A 20,447-nucleotide genomic window follows, 5' to 3' on the forward strand; every position below is an offset into this window, starting at 1 on the left:
GGTGACTCTATGAACCTACTTTCCCAGCCATCGTCTCTGGATTTCATCTACCCAAGAGGCATCTTTCTAGTTTAAATCAGTATTTTTCAGGTTTCAGTTACTCTCAGTCAAGCCCAATCTTAAACAGAGCAGCAGGAAACATCACCATCAGTACAATTAGCTGTAGGTGTCTGGTTGCCATAGAGACCACCCCAACACACAGATTCCAAAGTATAAACCCACTCAAATGACAAAGGCCTGATGTAAACCTAAGATACTCCCCCAACCGCACCCCCCCACCTCTCCATTTCTGAGAGAATCCCTGTCAGTCCATAAGCCAGGAAGGTGACACCCAATTCTCCAATAGACCCAGGGAAAGTAGCCCCAGGAACGCAGGACTGCCAATTCCTTTCCATTCTCCAGCAGGAGTGTCCTTTGCTCTCTCCCTTCTTAACTCCTCTGCTTCTCCCCAAAGTCAAGGTCTCTAATGAGTCAAGGCACCACCTAAAGCAATACAAGAGCCTCCAGCCTGCCTCTCTACCACCAGCCTCCCTGCACGCTCCCAATGGCTATGCTATCTGCGACCCACAAAATTCTCTTCCTGAAAGTACAGCTCTGATGATGTCACCCTCTCAAAAACCTCCAGGATGTCCCCACCAATCTAGAGAACGAAGCAGAAATTTTTTACCACGAGACCCCAGGTTGCCCATATCCGGCCCCAACCTACTTCTCTGGCCCCTCCTCCCAACCAACCCAATTGCCATTCCCTCAACAGCCCAATGTGTCCTATTCTATGATTCCAAACTGCTGTTCTTTCTACTTACAATTCATTTCCTTCTCCTGCTCCCTCCTGACATCTTCAGAGTCTCCTGTTTTTCCAAGCTGAGCTTCATCCATGAAAAAGTCCTCTCTAATTCCCCAACTAGATATAAACTCCCAGTGTCTGGGTTCCCATCACCTTTTGCCCATTGCCTTCTTACAACCACATGATGACCTGTCTCATGATTACAGGTGAATGTGACTTCTCTTCTATTCCCTACCTTAAACCCTTCACAGGGAGGGATTATATCTTGCTTCTTTGCATACACCTCACAATGCCTTACACACAGTAGGTGCTCACTAAATGGTTGTGATCAGTTGGCCCGAAGACAGTTCTCTCCCTGCTCCCACGTTCTGGGCAGGCACTCTCAGATGGCTATTCCGCAAACAGAACACACGTCTGGGCCATTTCTAAAATTGCACAAGCCCTTGAGAAAGCTTTAATTACTGGCTCTTCTTCTCCCTGTGAGTAAGCCACTGCTGAAAAGCAAGAATATGCAATTCAACGGCAGCATTTCCACAAAGCACTTGTGTCAATAACATGTATAGATTTGCTCTTGTCACACAAAAGCTAAAGGAAAAAACTTAACAAATATTAATTTTGATCCCTTGCATTCAGCATACCTTTCAAAAGAATTGACACTCACTAAATGCTTTTTAATGTGATTTGTACTAAGATGCCTATTAGAAATAACGTTCACTACCCTCTTATTATTTAAATTGCAGAAGGCATTTAGATCAGACAAGTTTCTAACAACTAGCTAAACATTCAATTGAGTTACCAAAAAAGAAAAAGAAAAGAAAAATGTAACATCTTTCTTCACCACAGTCTCTGGGAACAAGCTAAACTCCCACCATCTGTCTGGATTTCGTGAAACGTCACTTTGTCTGATGGCAGAGGGGTGACTGAGATAACTCCCAGACGGCTCTGCCAGTCCTGCAGTTTTTCAGATACAGGATGTGATCCAACAAGGACGGTGCACCAAGTTGGATTTAAGTTCAAGCTCAAATTCTCCAAGTAGTAAAGATCTGGCTCCCATCTTTCTTTTGCAGATGAGCCAGGGAGCCCAGAGGAAGAGCTTGAGATCCCAGCTGGCAGGCGTCCAGTATCACCTGACCACCTAGGAAATGAACTTGACAGTAGAAAACTGCCCCCTCCCCACCCCAAGCTACCATCAAAATCAACCAGGCTTGGGAGCCAAGACAACTGCCAAGAATGTGGTGGGCTGCCATGGAAGCCTGCAGCGGACAGGGCTGTAGCTAGAGACCAGAGGCAGCAGCCCCCCTTTGGATTTCCCCGCCCAAATTCCAAGGCCCCATCCTCCACATCCAGTGTTCCTTTAACCATAACCCCATCCCTACGCACTGACTCCGCTGGAGTCTTGGTCCCAGAAGTACAGGGACACTGCTTTTTCCAAACACCAGCGTATCCTTTATTAAAGCAGCTTCACGAGAACAGGGGTTCTCACCTTGCAACTGCCTGGGAACTCTAGAAACTACTAAAGCCTCATTGCACCCCCAGAGATTTTGATGTAGTTAGTCCAGGGTATGTCCAGGCCACTGGGCTTTAAATCATTCCCGGTTATTCCAACATGCAGCCAAGGTGTAGAACCACTACATCAAAAGGAAGGGGGCTTCCCCAAAGCCAGAGCGCACCCTTAAACCAAACTGCAAAGGACGTGAGACCAAGTTAGCTCAATGTGCCAGACCACGGAAGCTAGTGACAGTTGCAACCTTGTGTTTGGTTCCAGCTGGGAAACCTAGTTTTATTTCACAATCTCAAATTGCACACTTTGCCCTGAGCCATCTGTCTTGACACAATGTGACAAGGCGAATGGAATAAAAGGGTCTACCTACTTCATCATGCTTCACTGCAAAGCCGGGCCCTGAAGATTCTTCAAAGGTCCACCCCAGCAAAGGGGGGCAGTAGCATCGATTTCATGAGCGATGGCCAGGTGCCCTTTGGAAGGACCCACTACCATCAGAGACCCTCAGGAAATCACCTACTCAGGAACCCCGGACATTCCAGGGAGCGTTCTGAGACCTCTAGCTGGGGCCTTGCAAGACAGACAGCTGTGATCCTAATGGTCATAGGCAGTTCATGCTGCCACCAGGCCTCAGAAAACCCTGCCATAAACCAGATCAGGACTGGCAAACTTCTGCAAACAGTTTTGTGGACAACGTAGTCCTGCTACAGCTACTCAGCTCTGCCACTGTAATGCAAAAGCAGCTGCAGACAACATGTAAACAAAGCGGCATGGCTGGGTCCCAATAAAGCTTTACAGCAGCCCCCCTTCATCCCCAGGGACACATCCAAGGCCCCCAGTGGATGTCTGATACTGCAGGTGGTACAGAACCCCATATACACTGTTTTTCCTACACGTACATACCTATAACAAAGTTAACTTATTAATTAGGCATAGTAAGAGATAAGCAATAACTAATAATAAAACAGAACAATTATACCAATACATTGTAATGAAAGTCATGTGAATGTGGTCCCTTGGTTCAGGGGGTCCCTGCTGAAGTCTTCACAGAGGCTCAGTGCATTCTGGCGCAGCATGTGGCCATCATTCTGAACACGTTTTCTGTCCATGTCTTGCCCCGCAAATTGAATGCCTTTTCCATCTTAACTAAGTACTTACCACCACATGCCGCGGCTATAACTTTTGCAGTCTGAGCTGGGACAGCAAAACTAGCACAAATTTCTTCCCAATGTCAGGGATAGGAGATGCATTATTACTGTTGAGCTTAGCAACCTCAGCAAACAATCCTGTTCTCTCCTGATTAAGAACTTTGCACCTTTTCATTCAGAGGAAGCACCTTCTGGCTTCTCTACAGCATATCTGAACCACCAACATCACTACTCCTGCACTTGGGGGCTATGATTAAGTAAAACAAGGGTGACCTGACACAAGCACTGAGACACCACCACAGTCGACCAGATCACCGAGACGGCTACTAAGTGACTACCAGGCAAGGAGTATGCAACAGCATGGAGACGCCTCACAATGGCATGACTGAGTCTCATGCAGGGTGCAGCTGGAAGCGAGATTTTATCACACCCCTCAGAATGGCGAGCAATATAAAACTTATTGTTTACTTCTGCAATTTCCCACTTAGTATTTTTGGACTGTGGTTGACTGAAACCACAGAAAGCGAAGCTGCGAATAAGGGGGGCTACCATATTTAGAACAGGTGTGTGCTGGATTTGGACCACTGGTATAGTGCCCACCTCTTGACTAGATCAGAATTTCCTTAAAGACAGAAACTGTCTCCTGGCACTTTTTCAAATCCTCAGCACTTGGCACAGTGCCTGGAATACAGCAGGTTCTCATTAACTGCTGAATGAATGAATGAATAAAAAATGTGTCAATCATCTTAAAAGAATATCTATTAAACGTCTACCTGTTCCTACAGAGATGTATAAAAGTTACTATGACTCTGGAGTACTCACATCCGACTATTGAAGCTGAATCTCTAGGCCCTTTGTAATCTGCTGCTCATTACTACACACACTCCCACCTCTCTTTCATCGGAACAGGGAGGGATGGAGTGTGTGTAGATGGAGGGAACAGGGAGGGATGCCCCACAAAGAGGAACAGATGTCCCCAAGGAGAATGCCCTGACCCAGTCGGTACATCAGACCCAGGCCGGGAAGGAAAGGCAAAGGGATCAAAGGGGAGGCAGGGTTTCCAGGCCAGGAGAGTGAAGGCGGCCTGAGGATGAGAAAGGAGGGGAGAGAGGACACGGAAGGACCATCCAGGGGACCTTGGACAGGCCTCAGGGCCACACTGCCCCCAGTGCTCACGGGGAGAGCCCACATGAGCACTTCTGCCAAGACAGACGCTGTTCCTCTCCATCCATGTGGAGAAAAGGTAATCTATACCATTTCTCTCTCCCTCCCCACCCTGTGCACCATTTATAATGACAATGGGAATCTGAAGCATGAAATTGAAAAGAGAAAAACACAATATTAAAGTCATAATAATCCGTCTCTTCCCGAGTGGTTTGCTTCCATTTCTCCTCGCTTCCTCTCTCACCCACCACACCCTCTGGCAGCAAAACTGCTTTCCCCTGTGTGGGGCCAGGAGTCGGGATAGGCTGGGAGGGAAGGCCCATCTTGCTGGTACGTGCTGCACGGCACAAGGTGGGGGAGGTGCCACCATGCTGCTCTTGTGCTCACAACCTCCACTCCTGTTTGGGTGCCAGGAGTGCTGGGCCAAAAGTCAGGCTTATCTCCCATGATACGCTCAGTGTCTCCTGTCCCTGCCTGGCATGGTTTGGGGACAGTCATCTCAGCTAAGACAGTTATCCCGTTGGAAACTGGCCATTTGAGACCTTTAAAAATAAAAACGCAACAAGAATTAAATAAAAATTATATTAAATAAATAAATAAATAAATAAATAAATAAAAACGCCTCAGCACACAAACCTTAAGGGTCCCAACCCCTCAGTTATGAGCATTTAAACTGTCAGTGTCTCATGGCATCGTTACGTAGGAAGCAAAGGTGGCAGGTGTCTCCTAACCACTGTGCCAAGAGTCCTGGAACAAGGCTGTGACAGCCCCACTTAGAGAAGGGCCATTCCCCACATTGCCTTCATGCACGCCAACTTAGCTTGTCAAATGACACCCCTGGGACAGGTAGCTCAAAGTCCACTTCCTCACTGGGTGCCCGCTTAAAGGGCAGCTTTACCCCTAAAGCACACAAACATCACCTCCCTGGTCCCTGCAGCCCAGTGCACAAGAAACTTGCAGAGAGTAGAATCCAGAAGGCACTGGGGTTCCCAAGCTCCCCAAATCTTGACAAAGCAAATTTAAGAAAGGAGCTCCACTTTGGACAACTGCCCCCAAACTCCCAAGGTGATTGATTCGTCCAGTCGCAAAGTTGCTGCGGTGAGACAGGCTTTGGGTCTAAGCTTGTTCCGCATCCCAGGGAGGTCGTCTCGGGCCCTTTGCTTCTCTTACCCTTCCTGTGGAGAGGGAAATCCTGGCAGAGAAACAGAGAGCAACGACCCTTGCAGGAGCTCTAATGCCTGGTTAGCACACTCCTTTCACACTGCCTGCTGGTACTCAGGCTGGGGCCCAGCCCACTTCAGTGTGGTCCAAAAGACCTCATGTTGCAAATCTCCATTAGGACACATCAGGCTTCCCTACCTCTCAGGCAGTAAGATAAAGGTAACAGCAATGATTACTTCCCAGCCAGGCCCTTTAGGGCCAGTAGTATAAAAGCTAGGATTTCTGAAGACCCAATTTAATGGCTGCTCCCAACCCTGGCTCTTCCCCCTCTCCTATTTGCTTAGAAGAAACCTTTCTAGTGCATCTGGCTGAAATCTTCCTGAATCTCACATGCTACAATGGAGTCCCTTTCTTCACATCCATTTTCCATAGAAATGGAAAACAGCTGGTCACCATCATCCCTCCAGACTGAGGGGCCATCACTGGACAGCATCATTAATTTCCAACAGTGAGCCAGTTATTTGCAGAAAACATTATTCACCACTTGCTGCACAGACGCAGCAGACTCAGCCAAAATCTCCTTAGGAAAATCCTGTCCTTCATAAGAAACCAGCTTCCTATGGGGTTAAATAATAAATGTTAAATTGCCTTTTCATGCCTAGAAGTGAAGTGAGCTTCTTGATAGGTGGGCTGTCTTTCTCTCCTGCCGTTCTCGAGGTCATATTTAGGCCTCACATGTGCTTCTTCCTTGATAGAATGTAGATTAATTTCGAGCTCCTCCCTGAGTTCGACTGATTTAGAGATCTTCCAAGAGTTCGAACCTCACCAAATAGAGACATCAGAACCAGGGCCAAGAAAATTAAAATGGCGACCCTGGCTGTTTCAGCCTCTCCAAATCCATCTACACATTTATCTTTGGAGACAATGGCTGCTTTCTCACTCAGATGAAAACCTATTCAACTTCAGGTTTACATGTACCATTGTACAGGGGAGTGGCTGAACAGGTGAAGCCAAAACTAATGACACTTCACCATTACCTTACGACAAAAGATCATGCCGACTTTTGCTGGGACTCACCCCTTGAAATGTGCAGATCCAAGAAGCTCTTAAAGAAACATCGGCCCGATGCCTTCAGTTCCTGGTAGAGTCAACTGAGGGCCAAGAAGGCTGAGGAGCTTGTCCAAGGTCACACAGCTAAGTGCTGGCACTGTCTGACTTCTCAGGTGCTTGCTGTGACCCTACCTGGCAACTTTGCATTACGGATAAACCACGTGCTCTCTCTGGATGCGTTTCCTTTGTGAAAATGGCGGCAATTGGACCAAACATCAGCTAGAAGGCATGGCAGTTTAAGAAGAGGAACTCCACGGTCAGAATGAGGATTAGAATCCTTGTTCCACTCACTGTGTAATCCTGAACAATTTACTTATCATCACTGTGCCTCGGTTTCCTCAAAGCAAAGTGGGGGGGCATGACAGTACCTGGTATACACCTCACAGAGCTATTTTGAATATTAAATCGCAAAGTGCTTCTGACAGTAAGGACTCGGTAAGTATTAGTTATAATGTCTTTTCCAGGTTTAAAGCTGCATGACTCTGGGACTCTAATAGGGAGAAATGGCTATCCCTTGTTTTTAATGTAACATTTCTCCCCATTAATTTCATGCCTCAGGCAAAAATCAAGGCCAACATGAGTACTGAGAAGGGCAAGATGATTACTAGAGACTTGGGGAGTGATTCAAGGAGTCAGGAGGCAAACAAGCAAATGGATTTGAAGAGGAATCACTTAAGGACTGATTAATGCTTCCAAGGTCCTGCTAATAAGAAAAAAACAAACTATAAAACATATTGCTAAGCACATTTAAAATACACATGACCCTTTGTGCCAGGAATTTCTCTTACAGAAACACTTGTTTCGGTGCACAATTACATACTGTATGAACATGTCACTGCAGCATTTTACTGGAATAGGTATTTCGACGCACATATGACACATGGGTAAACTTAGGCAAGACGGACTCTAAAAACATGCCACCTCTGTGCAAGGTGTTTACAATGGGACCCCAATCAACAGAGGCTGGTTTTCCCTTTTTCAAAATATTTCTTCAGAACACGGCCGAGTTATGTGGAGGAAGCAGCGTCTTCAAGATAGTCGCACTATGGCACCGTTAGCTGTTCCGACACTTGGTAAGTGAATAATACAAATTCTCCAAGGCTCCTGCTGAGGGCTAACCCTGGTGACCTCTGGAAAACAAGGGGCACAGGCAAGCAGGCTTTCTTCTTTTTTTTAACTTTAAAGACATCTGAATTTTTAGGCATTGCACTCTATGACTAGAGATGACACACCAGAATTCTCTAGACCAGGGTTTCTCGGCTTGGCACCAGTGACACTGGAGCTGGAAGATTGGGGGGGTGAGGGGTGGGCGGGGGCTCTCCTGTGCATGGTGGGGTGTTCAGCAGTATTCCTGGCCTCTAGATGCCAGGTGTGACAACCAACATGCCAAATGGACCCTGGGGGGCAAAATCGCCCCTGGTTGAGGACCTTTGTCCCAGACAACAGATTAGCTACGGTAAATATACATCATTCAGTGCGAAATACAAGCAATTACTACAGCTCAGGCCACCTGGACCCTACTGCCTTTCCCGAGGTTGGGAAGTTTGAGTCCCACCTGCCTCCCACATCCTGCTTTGACTTTCTGTATCAGGTGGCCTGCCAGGACTCACTCTGTGCAACCAGCTCACATTCAAGGTCAATTTTAGAAAAGCAGATGGCTTTATACTCTGATAAAAAGACATAAGTAACTTGTAGAATTTCTTTTTTTTCTACCAACTACTTTAAAAATCAAAAGCAAAACCATTTTAGATCCTCACAGTTAGGTAAACAAGACGATACCCTGGTCTGATGATGTTTTTAAGCAAGGAACATCTTAAATGTTTGTGTTTTGATGCTCCCAAATTTATTCTTACATGTCCTAAGGACAAATACACTCTGTTTTTATTCTTCATTTCCTTTTGGTTTTTGCCTTTGGTGACGTAAATCTTACAACGGCTTGTGGCCTGAAAGAGTATAAACATACAACAGGACACCCCCACGCCTGGTCAGAAGCATGAAGGCAGCACAAAACCAAAAAGTTTTGGTGTGCCCCCTAGGAGAATTGAAAAAATAGGTACCCAGCACTCATTTGGAACTTGACATTTAAAAGGCTTTCATCTAAGTTCATGGAGTTGCAAAAGATACCATTTCTGGCATCTAAATACTGATGTATTTAAACAAAACCGCTGGATCGGGCGCTCCTATGCGCCTAACCAGCACAGGGGTTTGGCTCCCACTTCTATCCACCCGAAAGTTCACATAAACCAAGCCGTGCATTTATGTTTCGTGCATTTTTCCGTCCGTGGGCTACATTCTACACACACCAAAATGTACAGGCGAGCTCGCCTCAGAAGTCAAAAAATTTACATCATTCCTTTTTTTTCCCAACTTCTATTTAATTACATTTCCCCACAGACTTTTATCCTAGAGCAACTCATATTTTAGAGTAGACAGTCTATTATTGATTTCCCTATGATATGTGCTTTTAATATATTTATATACATTTCAATTAAATTTTTAAAAATTCCCTGTGAGCCTAGGGCTCTAACTGCTTAAATAACAATTTTCCTGGATTGAGTTACCATTAACAGCTACTAGTGGGAGAGAATAGATTCATAACAACAAAGTTATAACACATAAACATTAAAAAGTAAGATACTCTTGGAAATGCAAGTTTTCATGGATGTGGGGCTTTTTTTCTTGGGTTTTTTTTTTCAATTCATTCATATATCCATGAGTAAATATTAAGTAGTCATTGGTAGAAAGAGACAGAGTTAGACATCAATTTATTTCTATTTTTCTGTTTTATTTTCTTTTAACAGAAGATGGGGAAAAGTGGATAGTTTATTATAATATTGTCATTTTGCTCTTTGAACTCTTTCCAAGTGACAGACCCAAAATCCCACTCCATCACAAAAAAATTACGCTTAAGGATCTCTCTGCTCACAATTTGATTAGATTCCCATCAAAGGACAGGGCAGCCCCTGGGATGCTCAAGGGCTGGTGCCCAGTGATGGGCAACGAACAGCCTGCACTTTCTCCACACCTGTACCAACGCACACACGCCAGGGCTCCCTGTCTATGCATGGAGACTGTGCTGCCCCGGACAGGACAAAAGGCAAGAATGTGTCTTTCTTTTGTGAAACGTAGAGGGCCACTGTGTGAGGAAACCTGGGAAAGGAAAACCAGCTGTCAGGGCACCCCAGGCGGACCAGCTTTGGGAAAAAGAGCAAACCTGGGAGCTGAGTACCTGGGAACCAGCTCTGTGAACCCTCCCGGTGCACCTGTGTAACACTTGGCGCACCTCCGAGTGCTCACAAACGCAGAGACCAGTCTTATGCGGCTGACTTAGAGGACTTCAGGGAGGTCCCACCCCCAGCCTAGTCCAGATCACAGGACTATCAAAACAGGAGAAAGGAACTAATCTGACCAAAAGGGAAAACTCACTGCACGCCTTCTGAAGTGACTCACAACCGGAATACACACAGCACCACTGTGACACGCTCATTCCCGGGAAATGGCATCTGAATTAAACAAGCCTCTTGGTCCCACGCTGAGCTCACAGTAGATGTGGCAGACAGAGGGACAAGTTGTACTGCTGCGCCAAGGAAGCCATCAGCCAAATTCCAAATGTGGGACATTCAAGAGACAGTGGATGTGGTTTCTCTTAACAAATTACCACCATGGGGGAAAAATGGGACTGTTAAAGAATAAAAAAAGATTCAAGAGATGTAACAGTCAAATTCAATATGAAACTCTTGTTTGAATCTCAATTCTAACAAAACCATTTTAAAGACTTTATTTATTTTTTAGACAGAGGAGAAGGGAGGAATGTGGTGGCTTCTCATGCTTCCCCTACTGGGGACCTGGCCCACAACCCAGGCATATGTCCTGACTGGGAATTGAACCAGTGATACACTGGTTCTCAGGCAAGCACTCAATCTACTGAACCACACCAGCCAGGGCTTAACATAACCATTTTAGAAGACACCCTTTCAAAAAAATGGAGATGTGAATGCGGACTGGGTATGGGATTACAGTTAGTGTCAGGGTGATTGTGCTTAAAAAAGAACAGGTCATTCAGTTAGGGATGTGCACTGAATTTACAGATGCAATTTCATATCTGGGATCTGCTTTTACAAACTATTCCAACTTCCCGAGAAAGTCGGGGAAGACAGATGAAATGAGATTAACAAAAGATAATATTGATTGAAGCTGAGTGGCAGTACCTGGGGTGCGTCACAGAATTCTCTACGCTTTTTTAGATGTTTGAAAATATCTGTAATAAAAGGTGCCCTACGAGGGAAGAAGAGGAGAGAAAGGGAAGTTTAACTAGTGCCAGCAAAGCCCTGTGGTCGGCCCTTCCTAAGTATTACCTTATTTTACAAGTCCTCGGCAGCTGCCCAGGGAGCCTCTTTCACTGTCTATAGAGACGCAGGGGAACTGAATACGCTGGAAATAAACAGGGTCAGTGATCAGGGGGAGGCCTTAGCACCTGCACATCAGAGATGCATCCTGGTCACATGGAGAGAGACTGGAAATACCGTGCAGCAGAGAAATGTCAGAGTAAACATGTCTCAATTTATTCCCCCTATAACATGCTACTTACCCCTGCAGCAAAGCCAAGACTTCCATCTAAGATCCGCCTCTGAAAATGAAAACAGGATGTTTCAGTTTCTAAGGGATATTTCCCAGAACGAGAGGAAACCATTACCCCTAAGAGGGCCGCATGAATAAGAGTGGACCATGCCTGAGTTTCCAAACTTGCCGGGAAGCCTGTATCCAAGCCTTTATAAAATGGATCCAAAAATCAGGGGAACAAAAATTTTTTTAAACTTCCATCCATCCCACAGCCAGTCAGAGTCTTCTTTCAGTGTAGTACACAGCTTGCACTGGCCCACGTGCTGCCTCTTACTCCCTCTGTGAATTATGACTACGAACCTTTAGTAAGTAGTTGGCCTAAAAGATGGAAATTGACAAATGTTGGCAAGGAGCATGCAGACCAACCAAAACCCTCCCACGCTGCTGGTGGGGGTGCAAGCTGGCACAGCCACTGGGAGTGAGCACAGGCACAGCCTACGACCCAGCAGTGCCACTCCTGAGTAACTACCTGACACCAACACATGCACAACTTCACCAAAAACACATGTACAGGAATGCTCTTAGCAGTGCTGCTTGTGAGCGCCAAAACACTAGAAACTACCCATGTGGACACATCAACTAGGATATATTCATACAGCAGAACACCATATGGCAAGGAGAACACACAAAAAATATATATGAATGGAGCTCACAGTCAGGCAGGGGTATCCAGTAAATTGCAAAATAAATAGGGTGAAATCAGCCAGCCACCGAAGAGTACACACTGTATGATTACTCCATTTACAATGTACAAAAACAGAGAAAACTACTCTCCCCTCTCAGAGACCAGGAGAGGGACTGCCTTTCACTGGAGGTTGGGGTGGGGGTCATGACTAAAAGAGAACCTAAAAGGACTGCAGGGAGAGGGCGGGGGTGGGCGCTGGTACCGTTCTAGTGCTTGATCTGGGTACTACTGTATTTTCGTGGGCATTTGTGAAAAACTATCAGGCTGCAAACTTATAAAATGTGCTTTTTCTACATGCAGCTTATCTTTCAGTCAAAAGTTTTTTAAAGAAGTGGCCTAAATTAGGGACGTCATCTATAACCACGTGAACACATTACGGGCACGTTGAAGCGTCAGTCATCTGATCTGTGAGACTCCTGCTGAGGTCCGGGCAGATGGAGCCACCAGGTCGGTCACCTCCAACTGCAGCAGCCTCTTCCTCCCTCTGAGTGACTATGGGTTGGAGGGAAGGCTTTGACCCAATGAGCCACACAAATGACATTCTTCTCTAAGCACACCATGACAAAAGCCACGTCAATCTAACTGATTAATTTAATCAGGCTGGACAGATATAATAAAGAAGTCAGGTAAAATCATCCTATTGGCATTCAGCTGGATCTCCAAAGAAGAAACATTATACTTTTTTCCAAGGTCAATAAATCTGTTATTCCACTTTTAGACATTTATTTCAAGGAACTAAACAGATATGTGCTTAAAGATTTGTGTTCATTGTAACACTATTTCTAAAAGCAAAAAAAAAGGACATAACCTAATTGTCCAGCAGTTGGGTGGAGGATAAATAAATTTCAGCACATCTTTATGACAGGGTACTATACAGCCATTTACGTAATCCATGTAATCAAAATATTCAGAGCAATCAAAAAACCACTTAGGGGTATGGGGAATGCTTATGATATCAGCTGAGAAAAGCTGGTTATAAAACATTACAGGCAATTTGATCCCTATCATATAAAGAAAATAGGCCATGTATATACTTATGCATATTCAAAGGCAACTGAACAAATTTGAACAAATGATTTTTCCTTTCTGAGTAGATTAGAAATTTTTGTAATTATTTCTTTAAGCTTTTCCATATTTTACAAGTTTCCTAGAATTAAAATATGATTCTTAGGTCAGGAAAACCAATTCTGAGTAAAGCTACCCCAGTGCTGACAACAGAGGACAGAACGTCCAAGTGTCTCCGGTCTCAGATGACCCTCCCTGCAGCCCCAGTTTCAGCTGGGTGAAAACAGCTGGGGGGCAGAGCACACCTCTGTGGACTCACACCTACTGTGGCCTTCGTCTCCCCAGACCACTCACACCTCCTGTGCAGGGAGGGGTAACACAGCCCACCTGAGCCTCCTCTCTTTGGAAGGTCCTGCTTTCGAGGCCGGTCTCCAGCTGCCTTCTGGGAACTAGGAACTGCAACTGCTCCCTCCTTTCCCTAACTGATAAGGATGGGTCACTGCACCTGTTCTACAAACACTGCAATTTACACGGGACACCTGCTTTCCTTCCGCGAGTCTGCAATGTGAGCGGTCGCAGCAGCTGGCGCCCATAAAAACCTGTCTCTCCTGGGCTGGGCGCCGCTGTGCAGACACATCACCATAGTGCTGGGGAAGGCCCACAGGAGGGCCGGGGCATCGGAAGACTGTGCACACATTTCTCCAGACTCTGCCTGTCTTTCCCTTGCTGCCCTTGTTCTGTGTCCTTTTACTGTAATAGACCTTAGGCAGGGACAACTACACGCTGAGTCCTGTGGGTCCTCCTAATGAATCAGCAGCTGTGTCGGTGGTCGCGGGGACCCCCTATATGCCTCTACATAGGGAAAGGTCTTAGCAATTCCTCCTCCTGACCTGAGTGGGTACCTGCCCAGCCCCAAGGGGAAGGAGGTCCCTCTGGGATGGATTGCCACTTCTGAGGAACCCACAGCACTGGCCAGGGCCACACGGGGCTGTGAGGTTCTACTCATCACAGTACTGCATTGAATTCAGCTCTCAACAGCCAGCTGGACCCCAGCTAGTGCGACTCAGACCTTTCCTTCTCAAAGCAAAAGAATCTGGTAAAGGAGATAACATGGGCTGCTCCACCCCTGAAGGGCACCAGAACAGGACCCCGGGAAACCTGGTGTGGCTGTCATGAAAAAGGAGAGGGTTGGGGATCCTGGAGCCCCCTCCTCTGGCTCCTGGGTGTCTCTCATTCAGGGGCTGGGTATCGAATGTCCCCACTACCAGTGGACGGTGGACAGTAACCTGGGGCTGTGGGTCTCGAGTTCCAGGCCTCTGATGGCCTCCAAACACCCATTGAGGAGGGAGGAGAGTGCAGCAGCAGGGGTCGGATCTTATCGCCGACATCGATACCTGCTCTACCGGTCTCTGACACAACACTGACTCGCTTGCCAACTTCCTAGACGTGTTTCAGTTTCCAGATACGCCACACAGGGTGTTTGACTAGATCTTAAATCACTTACTCGCTTAGCACTCCTATAATTTCTAAGACTGCATTCACCAAGTTACCCATGGACCACTCTAGGCCTGGGGATGGAGGGAATCAAGGGCTGAAGGAGCATAAGGAACTCAGGCCCAGGAGGAGAGGGCTGACATATGTGGAATATGTGCTGGGGGGAGCGTGGGGTGTGGGTGGGAGGGGGGTGAGCATATGTGTGGAGGGGTGGGAGTGTGACAGTATGTGTGGACTGTGTAGGAGGGATTAGGATAGGAGGAACAGGTGTGGGCATATGGGAGACATGGTGGTGCATGGTGTGCAGGGGTGAGTAAAGGAGGTGAGGGTGGGGTGGGCGGGTGCTGCATTCAAGTGTATTTATCACAAAGGTGTTGGGGGAGGGAATGAAGAGCCCTGGATTTGGAGTAAGAGAGAGGGAACAGACGCCCCTCCCTTCCCCCAGATCTCTCCAACCATCCCAGCTAACTCAAGGCCACAGGGAAGAGCAGTACAACCAAACCTACTCTTCTTCAGCCATGCACATCACCATGTGCACCAGGCCCTGAAGAGACTGGATGGAAGATGGAAACAGGGCAGGGGATCCAGGAGGCTGAATCACTGGGTTTCTCACCCACTGGTCCCTTGGAATCCGGAGGGGAGAGCAAGCAGTATGGGGGCTATAGACACCTGCTCTCCAGGTCTGGTAGGGAGAAGGGGAGCAAATGAGAGGACAGAGGACAAACATCACCCACAACCTGGAGGTGTGGCCAGTGGCATTCGAGAGTGTGCCACCCTGCTGGGAGGAGTGGAGATGTTCCAGAGCCTGCTAAGAGAGTCCCCACGAACTTCCAGAACCAAATCAAGACAACTTGACTCACCTGTCCACTAGAGAATATGAACACGAGAGCCGCCCCAGCTGCCGTCATCCCCCAGGTGAAGAAGGTCCCCAGCAAGGCCTGGAACACAGTGCTGTAGCCTTGGAGCATGTTGGATACAGCTGTGCGCAGAGGAACAAAAGATGGTTAGTGTCAGCGGTCCCCTCTGGTGACACGCACATGTTCTAAGGCATCCTAACCCCCTCTACCTGAGCTGGCCTCTGTCTGGGTTGGTCTATGCACCTGTCCACCATGCTGCCCCTCAGTGAAATCATCTAATTCTGGAAGGAGAGACGTGGGGACACCTAGAGAGACACCAGAGGAGAAGATACCATGAAAGAGGTTACAATATTGGGAAGTAGTTCCAAAGAAAAGCTCAAAGAATGTGAATTATTAAGCCTGGAGGAAGGGAGGGTCTGATCACAGCCTTTCACCTTTCACCTACGTCTCCTGCCCCTGCCAATCATCATCCATCTTCTCCAAATACTGGTGACCATCTCAGGTTCCCCCATGAAACTCATCCAGCTAAGTCCTGATCCAACCTTCAATAGCTCCCCATGAAAGCTCCGGTGGCGGCTCCTGTGGCCTGCCAAGGGTATACTCCATTAACTGAACTTCAACTAGCCCAGCGACAATTTAAGCCCCGTGTCTCCATTACCACTATGCCCTAAGTGGGTACCAACTCAACCAAATTATTGATGGCACCTGGGACAAGCCCCGCACGGTCCTGCTCCAAGTCTTTCTTCACACGGTTCCCTCCCAGAATGCCTTCCTTCCCCGCCTCCAGTCATCTGATAGAGAGCATCCTCTGTTGCCTACCTAATGCCAACATATGCCAACTTCAATTCCATGCTTTTCCGATCCCTCACCACACCTGTCGCTGTGCAGGCGCATATCTTTGGTGCCTTCTTTGTGTGGGCTTGCCTCCTTCAACTTTTACACCATTAGCTGCTTAAGAACAGTATGATGCTTTTTCACATTTGGCACACCAGTACATAGGGCTTCTGGCCCCCCAAACTGAATTATTTGTGGCACCTTGGACAGCTTACCTCAATAGGACACTCAGCGAGAACAAGGAAACAGGGTTAAAAGTAAAATGCCCCCAGTCAACCACTAAAGCTGAAGTTACACCACTGCCCACTGAGGAACATACGGGAAGGCTCATTCCCTCTTGTTTTTGCTCAGAGCCTCCTCTACACTTGAGTGTGTTTTAAATCCTAGCTCTAAAATGATAGGGAGTTAGACTCTTGCTGTGGAAAATTACAGGGCAGAGAAACCCATTTGTTGAAAAGCCCTGTGTTCTGGGTACACAAACATTGGGCCCAAGGGCCTCCTCATCTCAAAGGGCCCATTCAGCTCCTCACTGGTTGTCCAGCACCCACAGGGCTGGACACAGCCCCACTGGGCTTAGCCCTGCCAGGCCCCAGAGCTCTGTGAGGAGCCAGCAACCCAGGGCAAGGAACTCTGGCTCTATTGACCCTGGAAGGAAACCATGACAGAGGGAGTCAGAGGCTCTCAGGCCATGGGGCTCAAGAGTCAAACCTAGTAAGGCTGTGGGTCCAAGTAAACCCAGATAAGCCCAGGTGAGCCTGGGTGAACCCGGGCTTGACCCTGGTGCCAGGAAACCTCCAGGACAGATGGCATCTATGGATTCAGACTGTGTCTCCATAACCTAATGGAACTCAGGATGCTGACTGCACCAAAGGAAAAAAAAATCAGCCCTGGCTGGTGTAGCTAAGTGGATTGAGCACTGTCCTGGGAACCAAAGGGTCGAAAATTCGATGCTCAGTCAGGGTACATGCCTGGGTTGTAGGCCAGGTCCCTGGTGGGGGGCACGTGAGAGGCAACCACACATTGATGTTTTTGTCCCTCTTTTTCTGCCTCCCTTCCCCTTTCTCTAAAAATAAATAAATAAAATCTTTTTAAAAATTATTTTTAAAAACACCCCCTTTTACATTCATCATCTTGTTAAGTCACCTTAAAAAGAGTGGTTTGTGTTTGTTTTTACATCTGGATCATGGCAACTACCTTCTATGTCTAGCTGCCGGTGGATAAAATTTCGAACAGCATTTACAAAGAAAGGCACACAGCTATCACCCTCTTCTTATTTGTCACCCAAGGCAGGTCATTAAAAAAAATACGAAAAAGCAGTATTGAATGTGCCTTTTAACAACTATAGAAGAGAAGAAACCATTTGCATTTGCCAAAAGGCCAAAGTCAAAGAGGGTTTGGTTTTGGAAACTTGTGGGTGTTTGCGGGGGCTAGTTGGAGGGAACACACTCTTCCAAGCCTGTGCATTTACAGCTAACACCCTGAGACATAAAAGGGGCACATGGGGAAAACCACGGGCACCATCCCAACAGTTGCAGCGTTTATCCTTGGCCATGCAAGACCAGAGCCTCTTGGGGAAGTTTCTTCCCTCTGCTGCCTTAAAAGGGGTGGTCTGAGAATCCGCAGCGCTGGCCCCCTTGGGAGCTAATTAGAAATGCAGAATCTCAGGCCCCACCCCAGACTTGTTGAATCAGAATCTGCATTTTATCAAGTCTTATACACATTAAAGTGGAAAGCCCTGGTCTAAAACTAGAACAACTTCGACAAGACCCAGAACTTAGAAGGTGATTCTGCTGTCCAGTGAGGGACTGGCAAGGCCAGCTCAGAGCCCCAAGAGAACAGTTTTCTCCAGTAGCCCTGTGGGGACAGGGTGCAGCAACTCCTGCACCTCAAAAGCAGCTTCCACAGTGGGGCCCAGACTTCCTGGTGAGCTGGATGTTGATACATAAACCTTGATTAGATTGCACGGGGGAGCCGGTTCTCTGCTCACGCCCAACTTCAAAGATGCCACCACCACCCACAGGTGCGCACTGTACTACAGCAGCACCTGAGGCGCTCCCGGTTGATCCAGGTTTTCTTTCTTTTCTCTCCCTTTTAAACCCGTTGCTGTACTTCCAAGACTCAGCTGCAAGATGTTGATGAAGCTGCAGGGCAGAAACAGCACTTAAGGCAAGTGCACATACAGGCCCTGGCTCCACTAGGGGAACCCAGAAAAATGATTCGGGCTTGGGCTGCTACGGATGTGCAAAAGTTCTCCAGCAGCTCGCTACTCAGAGTGGTCCGCATTCCGGCTGGCCTGGCACTGGTTGGAAATGCACAATCTCGGGCCTGCAGCATCTCAAACAGATCCCAAGTCAAGTTCCAGAGGTCCTGCTGACCCCCAGGGCCGGGGGAGGGGGACAGAGAGCGGCCGGAATTGTAACCACCTCGCTCCCCGGGCTCCAGGGTCGCCACACGCCCTCCGTTAAGCGCTGAATGAAGAGGATCTTGGAGAACCACTGACAAAGGAAGGCAGGACGGCACCCTCCAGCTAGCCTGGGAGAGGCGGCTGGGGGCGGGTGGAGCCGGGGGTGTTATTCTCCCTCCTCAGCCACCTGCCGATGCCGCCCAGCTTCCCCTCCGACCCCCTCCAGTCCCTAGGCACTCCCGTTTGAATTCCATGTTGCCCTTCCGAGTCCCACACTCTGGCCCTGATGGCCCCAGACCCCGGGCCTTTGGCCCAACCGAAGATGCTGAAGGAGAGAAAAGCCGACTCACTACGGTGCCCTCTCAAGCCCCCACTCCACTTCCATCAGCCCCCGCTGCCGCTCGCGCGCCGGCTCCACTCCCGAAGTCACTTCCTGCTTCCCTCCCCGCACACGTGTCCCAACGCCCACCAGGCCCCGCCCCTCCCTGCTGTGACTGGCAGATCCTGCCGGGAAGATAAATTCTCTGGTTCACAGCCTCTGCAGGCTCAGGAACAGATGGGGCGGGTAGACCAGAGCCCCGGGGCCAAGCGGAAAGGACGTTATCCGTGTATAAGCCTTGGTAGTCTTATCTGAAGCCACAGAAACCCGAGGAAAGAGACTGTGTAACATCCCTGATATCATTTATTTCACAGTGGAGTCCCATGCCCTGAGGGAGCAGATCAGAAGGCGTCTGAGAGGGTCGTAGGGGTAGGGGGGAGGCTGGGACTTCCCACTATCGCATCCATTCCCTAGGTCGATGGCCCTCAAACCACAGTTCCCAACAAGGTCACCAGGAGCGACGTCAAAACACAGAAGGTCAGCACCATCAGAAGTTCTGGTTCTGGAATTTCTGGGCCCGGCCCGAGATTTTCTGTTCTGAACTAGGGGTTGCTGGGATCACTCTTGAGAATAAGTGCTCCAGCTCAAGACCTTTGCTCTCAGAGCCTTCTATAAAAAGACCAGAGAGTGCCCTGGCTGTGTGGCTCAGTGGATTGAGCACCAGCCTGTGAACCAAAGGGTCCCGGATTCCATCCCTGGCGTGGGTACATGCCTGGGTTGCAGGCCAGGTCCCCAGTGAGGGGCGCAGGAGAGGCAACCAAACATTGATGTTTCTCCCTCTCTTTCTCTCTCCCCTCCCCCTCTCAAAAATAAATAAAATCTTAAAATAAAATTTAAGAAAAAAGACCAGGGAGTCTTTTTTCTTAAATTGCTAGATTTAGCCAAAAATTTTAAAAGATGTTTGGTTAAATTTACATTTTAAATAAACAACAAATAATTTTTTAGTGTAAGGTCGTCTCGTGCAATATTTGGGACAATACTCTACTAAAACTTCTTTCATATTTGTTGTTTATCAGAAGTTCAGATTTAACTTGGCATCCTGTATTTTATCTGATGACCCTACCAGAAAGTAATGGGGACAGAAAAACCACCCATCAACACATGGCCATGACCAGAGGGTCCTATAGGAGGAGGCCTTTTCCATCCCGCAGAAGCCGGTGGGTCATTCACGCTGAGGATGGCACCATATCCGTGCACTGCATCAGGATGAGGGCATTCGCACTGTAGGGTGGTCTCTGCCCTCAGGCGCATGTCTAACCAGGGAGAGCACCAGACCAGCTGTCTGGGTCAGCTTGGGGTAC

The 20,447-nt window shown here is 47.9% G+C and overlaps 1 protein-coding gene across 3 annotated transcripts in view; it reads right to left on the reverse strand.

Annotated features, from left to right (window-relative positions):
* SLC39A11 (solute carrier family 39 member 11) overlaps positions 1-19,207 on the reverse strand; it is a 266,347-nt gene extending 247,140 nt beyond the window's left edge. For all 3 annotated transcript variants that reach the window (XM_037069882.1, XM_037069881.1, XM_037069880.1), the window contains exons 1-3: positions 19,118-19,207; positions 15,533-15,651; positions 11,457-11,495 (exon numbers count right to left, since the gene is read on the reverse strand). In XM_037069882.1, coding sequence (XP_036925777.1) covers positions 11,457-11,495; positions 15,533-15,640 — 147 coding nt within the window. In that variant the 5' untranslated portion in view covers positions 15,641-15,651; positions 19,118-19,207. The remainder of the gene's footprint in view (positions 1-11,456; positions 11,496-15,532; positions 15,652-19,117) is intronic.
* Positions 19,208-20,447: the final 1,240 nt, after the last annotated feature.

The sequence above is a fragment of the Sturnira hondurensis genome, unplaced genomic scaffold (genome assembly GCF_014824575.4).
Source record: "Sturnira hondurensis isolate 20B ecotype Veracruz unplaced genomic scaffold, ASM1482457v3 Scaffold0018728, whole genome shotgun sequence".
NCBI classification, from domain to species: Eukaryota; Metazoa; Chordata; class Mammalia; order Chiroptera; family Phyllostomidae; genus Sturnira; species Sturnira hondurensis.